This window comes from Propithecus coquereli, unplaced genomic scaffold (assembly GCF_000956105.1).
Source record: "Propithecus coquereli isolate 6110/MARCELLA unplaced genomic scaffold, Pcoq_1.0 Scaffold150, whole genome shotgun sequence".
Classification (NCBI taxonomy): Eukaryota; Metazoa; Chordata; class Mammalia; order Primates; family Indriidae; genus Propithecus; species Propithecus coquereli.
In genome coordinates, this window is record NW_012139414.1 from 7,591,536 (window position 1) to 7,597,983 (window position 6,448).

At 34.7% G+C, this 6,448-nt stretch overlaps 1 protein-coding gene across 1 annotated transcript in view; it reads left to right on the forward strand.

Moving 5' to 3' along the window:
- The window catches only part of LOC105806999 (septin-14-like), an 81,538-nt gene that overhangs the window by 42,666 nt on the left and 32,424 nt on the right, over positions 1–6,448 (forward strand). Inside the window, exon 2 of the mRNA XM_012640246.1 lies at positions 5,998–6,184. Coding sequence (XP_012495700.1) covers positions 5,998–6,184 — 187 coding nt within the window. The remainder of the gene's footprint in view (positions 1–5,997; positions 6,185–6,448) is intronic.

The following is a 6,448-nucleotide window of genomic DNA, read 5'->3' on the forward strand; positions in this document are numbered from 1 at the left end:
GGCACTAAGAAATAAGAGCCAGCTTCAGTGTTGGTGATAGGATTTATGCCTGACCTTTGTGAACTGGGAGAAATACTTGGGTATCTCAGGTAGTGGATTGGGCTGTGGAACCCTAAGGGGCCTGGATCTCATGGGGTACACAAAAGTAGGCAGAGCTGGACTTGGCAAGCCTGTACTCAGGCCCCATAATGAAGGGTGTAAGTGCCAACTTTGACGGGGGTGGTGGAGAAGTCCTCAGGCCCCTGGTTAAATGCCTGGGTAAGGGGCAACTGCTACTGGGTCGAGTTCTCAAAATGGAGAGGAAGAGGCAGTCCCAATGCCACAGACTTGGCTTGTGGCAGTGGGACCTGGTTTCCATTTATGCTCCAGTTACTGCATGGCTCTCTCCCTCACCCTGACTGTGGCAGTCCATAAAGGTATTCAGTTTGTCACTGCAGTTTGCTTCTAGTATGCAACATATCTCTGGCTGTAGGAAATGTCCCCTCAGTCATTCAATACCAAGCCTTCAGGGCAGTTCTCCTTCTGCTCAGGTTTTGGTGGTTGTAGGAGCCCAGTTTGAACAGCTTTTTAACTTGAAGTCTATTTTATCTAATATAAGTGTAGCACCCCTGCTCTCTTTTGCTTTTCATTTACGTGGAATATTTTTTCTGACTTTCATCTTATGTGTGTTCTTAAAGCTAAGGTGAGTTTCTTGTAGGCAGCATATAGTTGGATCTTGTGTTTGTTTCCATCCAGCCAGTTCATGTCTTTTTGTTGGAGAGTATATTTTGTTTACATTCAATGTTATTCTTGACAGATAAGAACCTACTGTTGCCATTTTGTTATTTGTTTTCTGGTTATTTTCAAAATCCTTTGTTCTTTTCCACCTCTCTTTTAATCTTTGCGATTTTATGATTTTCTGTAGTTCTATGCTTTGACTTCTTTCTCTTTATCTTTTGTGTACGTGTTGTAGTTATTTTTTTCTTTGTGGTTACCATGAGAATTACATTAATTGTTTTATATGGGCATATCTCTGAGATATTATGGGTTCAGTTTCTGACCACCGAAATAAAGTAAATATTAATATAAGCCAAGTCTCACAATTTTTTTGGTTTCCAATTGCATATAAAGTTATATTTACGCTATACTATATTACATGTACAATAGGACTATGTCTAAAAAATGTGTGTCCCTTTATTCAGATACTTTATTGCTAAAAATGCTAATGATCATCTGTGCCTTCAGGGAGTCATAATCTCCCTGCCGATGGAGGATCTTGCTTCAATATTGATGGTTGCTGACTAATCTGGGTGGTGGTTGCTGAAGGTTGGGGTAGTTGTAGCAATTTCTTAAAGTAAGACAATGATGAAGTTTGTCATATTGATTGACATTTTCTTTCATAAAATATTTCTCTGTAGCATGTGTGTTGTTTGATAGCATTTTACCCACAGTAGAACTTCTTTCAAAATTGGAACCAATACTCTCAAACTGTGCCACTGCTTTATCAGCTAAGTTTATGGAATATTCTAAATCATTTCTCGTCATTTCAACAATATTCACAGCTTCTTCACCAGAAGTAGATTCTATCTCAAGATACTACTTTCTCATCCATAAGAAGCAACTCCTCATCCATTCAAGTTTGATCATGAGATGGCAGCAATTCAGTCCCATCTTCAGGCTCCACTTCTCATTCTCATTCTCTTTCTATTTCCACCACATCAGCAGTTAATTCTTCCACTGAAGTCTTGAACCCCTCAAAGTCATCCATGAGGATTGGCTATCTTGTCTGTATTATATTGACCCCTTTATCAAGTTTAACATTACTAGCAATAAGACATATCCACAATATGTACCTCCTGTTAGGATACACTGAGAAAGGCAAATTGACTCCATGTTACTCATGCGAAATCTCACCACCTCAGTCTATTCATTAGAAAATATAAGAAAAAAACAAATTGAAAACCATCCTACAAAATAACATGTCCTATATCATTATATAATAACCTACTTTGCCTCTTGTGATAATTTTTGAATTAAAGTCTATTTTGTCTGATATAGGAATTGCTATTCCTGTTTTCCTTTGGTTACCATTTGCAAGAATTTTTTTCTATCTCCTTACTTCCAGCTTATGTGTGTCCTTGAGGCTAACATATTTCTTGTAGGCTGCATATGGTTGGATCTTATGTTTTTATCTATTTAAGCCACCGTATGTCTTTTGATTAGTAAACTTAATCCATTTACATTTAAAATAATTATTGATAGGTAAGGACTTCTAATTGTGATTTTCTCAATTGTTTTCTGACTGTTTTGTAGTTACTTTCTTTCTCTCTTGTTACCTTCCTTGGGATTTGATTTTTGTAGTGTTATACTTTGATTTTTATCTTTGTCTTTTGTGTATATAGTACAGAGTTTTTCTTCATGTTTACTATAAGTCTTACATAAAACATTTTATATTTGTAACAGGGTATTTTGTGCTTATAACAACTTAACTTTGATTGCAAATAAAAATGCTATGCTTTTACTTCTCCCCTCATTTTATTAGGTCATTAAATACGAAATGTTCAATTTTGAATCAAAAGTTTAGTTTACTATATCTCAAACAAAAAACAATACAATGAATCAAAGTATGCACCTAAACTATTGACACATCATTGCCATCTTAAAGGGTAGCTTGTTTATGCCAACAGCAAAGAAGCCTGAAGAGCAAGTGGTGATGAAATTTCAAAATGTGTTTTCCACAGCTTGTTGAAATTTGAATATTTTTTTCTGCAAGAAGCAGTCCAAAGCCTGGAGGAAGTGGTAGTCAGTTGGTGCAAGGTCTGGTGAATATGGTGGATGACAGAGAGTTTCCAAATCTAACCTCTGTAGTTTCAGCAGCATTGTTTTTTGTGACATGTGGTCTTGCAAGAGGATTAGTCTGTCTCTATTGACCAATCTCAGCTGCTTAATTGCAAGCATCCTCATCATTTCATCCAATTGATTGATGTAGACATCCACTGTAATTGATTGACCAGGTTTCATGAAGCTGTAGTGGATAATACCAGCGCTGGACCACCAAATAGACACCATTAGCTTCTTTTGATGAATATTTGGTTTTGGGGGATGAATGCTGGTAATTGCCAAAAAGAATCCATTTTTCATCACACATAACAATACAGTGCAGAAATGTTTTACCTTTATGTTTTGACAGCAAAGAAAGGCAAGCTTTGAGATGATGTTTCTTCTGACACTCATTTAATTCATGTGGTACCCATCTATCCAGCTTCTTTACATTGCCAATTTGTTTTAACTGGTCCAATATTGTTGGAATAGTAACATCAAACCTTGCTACTAATTCACACATAGTTTGAGATGGATTCGCTTCCACTACAGCTTTCAGCTCATCATGATCCATCTTGGTCTCAGGTCACCCACATGGCTCACTTTCAAAATTAAAATCACCATAATGGAACTTCTCAAACCATTGATGTACTGTGCATTCATTGGCCACATCCTTTCCAAACACTTCGATGATATTTTGAGCTATCTGCATTGCATTGGTTCCATGATGGAACTCACATTCGAAAATAACATGAATTTTTGACTTATCCATGGTTTCACAAAAATTCCTCTTAAAAAATGTGAAAGGTAATCACAAGCCAAACCATGCATTTGAAAGACTGAGGATATACCTTAACAACAGGAAAAAAACCAAGAAGTGTTAAAGTGAAATGTCAGAGATATCAACTGTCAAACTTAGTACTTAAGGAAATTGGACATTTCATACTTAATGATGTAATATATTATTGATGTCAATATTTATATTACTTTTAATATGTAGCCATTAACAAATTATCATAGCTATAGTTATTTTTAATACTTTCTTTTAACTTTTATAGCATTAAAATAATTTACGTATCAACATTACAACATTAGAATTTTCTGAATTCGACTGTGTACTTATCCTTACCAGTAAGTAGTATACTTTCATATGTCTTCATGTTGCTATTTAATGTTCTTTAGTTTCAACTTGAAGAACTCTCTTAAGCTTTTCTTGCAAGGCAAGTCTAGTGGTGATGGACTTCCTCAGCTTTTGTTTTGTTTGGTAAAGTCTCTATGTCTCCTTCATTTCTGAAGGACAGCTTTTCCAGGTTCAGTATTCTTGATTGGCAGGTTTTTTTTTCCTTTCAGCATTTTGACTATACTGTTGCATTCCTTGCCTGTAATGTTCTGCTTAGAAATCTGCTGATAGCTTTATGGAGTTTCCTTGCATGTGATGACTTAACTTTTCTCTTGCTGGTGTTCATGGGCAGGCCTCTTGCTGCAGTCTGTGTGCTTATTAGTAGTATCTGTGGCTGGTTTTTGAGATCTATGTGGTGATTGCTTGAGCTCCTTTTCCTTGCTCTATTTCCCACCAGACTATTCAGCCAATCTGATCCCTTCAGTGTTCTGGGTGAACCATGGCAGAATCAGGATTTTTTAGTAACTTTCTTCATGACTGGAGAAGCCTGGTGCTTACTCTGCTCTCACTTCACCATAGGTAAACTTGTGAGTTGATGAACTCTCTTTTTACACTGAATTATGACACTCTGGGAGAGAGATGACACTGGTAAAGTAAAACTGTTTTTAGCCTCTTCAATGTATTTATTCTTGGATATTTTTTGCTCAAATGGGGTGCAATAATCTCTCCACTGGGCTCCTGGGCTCCCACAGAGATATTCTTATCCATGGATGTTTGTCAAATTTGATGTTTCTTTGGGATTCTGAGGGCTAGAATTGCCTATTTTGCCATCTTTCCCCTTCAGAAATTTTAGACTTTTGTAATTCCAATTAGTAAAGAGAGCTTCTTTTACCATTTTTCTTTAATGTTAACATCCCATATAGTGATTATTAAAAGAAATTATTATTGCTACAATGCAATTTACCATACTATAAACTATTCAGTTTCACCTGTCTTTCCACTAATAACTTTTTTTGTTCCAAAATCCAATAAAGGAGCACACTTTTTATTTATTTGTCATGTCTCTTTGGTCTAACTTAATTTGTGGTAGTTCCCCATGTCTTTTTACCTTTCATGACTTTTAAATATTTTAAGAGCACTGGCCAGTTATTTTGTAGAACGTTTTTAAATTTTGGTTTTCTTAATATTTTCTCATGATTATATTGAGGCTGTGAATTTTGCGAGAATACTACAGAGTTGATTTACCTTTCTCAGTATATCATAACAGGAAGTACATGATGTGGATATCTTATTACTAGTGATGTTAAACTTCATTAAGATTAAGGTAACATCCACACAGTTTCTCCACTATAAAGTTATAATTTTTGCTTTGTAATGAATAAAAATCTTGGTTTGTGATATTTGCTTTGAGACTATGGAAATATTCTCTTTCTCCTTAAACTTTCACCCACTTTTAAAAGCATCCATTTTGGATTTTGCTTGTAACTATTATCATTCTGATGTTTTACTGTCAAATTTGTATCTTTCCTCATCTCTTCTATGTTTACTAATTTGAATTTTTGTCTAAAGCATAGTTTATTTCTCTCCCAATGATATATTCATTCATTCAATTGCTTATATACATCAGTTGAACTAATGAATATTTATTTTATGAGTTATAATATAACACTATAGAAATTAATTTTGTTGATCAAAATTTTCCAGCCTTGGTCATTGAGAAGTATTTTAGTTAGCTTTCAATTAGTTCCTAGGCCCTTTTGATACCCTCTTACTTAAAACTTTTAATTTTGAGATAATTTTTGATTCAGAGGAGTGCTAAAATAAGTCTACAGATAGTTTTTGTATACCCTTCACATAGTGTTTCTTTATGTTTACATTTTACATACCCAAAGAGTAAAGCATGGGCCTTATTACTGGTTTGGAATTATTTAATATTATCTTTGTATGGACATGTTATGCACATTTTTATCACTGTGGCAAACTGTTCAGTATGTATATTAACTATTTATTAAGTGGTGAAAAAGAAGACCATATTTTATTAATATGTTATGCTAAATGTTTAAATAATCTTTTTTTAGCTACCAACCAATAATTGACTACATAGATGCTCAACTTGAGGCATATCTTCAAGAAGAACTGAAGATTAAACGTTCATTTTTTGAGTACCATGATTCTCGAGTCCATGTGTGCCTTTACTTCATTTCACCTACAGGACATTCTCTGAAGTCCCTTGATCTATTAACAATGAAGAACATTGATAGTAGGGTATGTTTGGTAAATACATCAACCTTTCAATATTTAATATTAATTTTGAGATAATAATATATTTTGAGGGCATTTGCATACAAGTACAGTTATGTATAGCTTAATGACAGGAGTTTGTTCTGAGAAATGCACCATTAGATGATTTCATCATCATGGAAACATCATAGAGTATACTTACACAAGCCTAGAAGATACAGCCTATTACACACCTAGGCTATATAACCTTTTATGGTATGGCCTATTGCTCTTAGTCTACAAACCTGT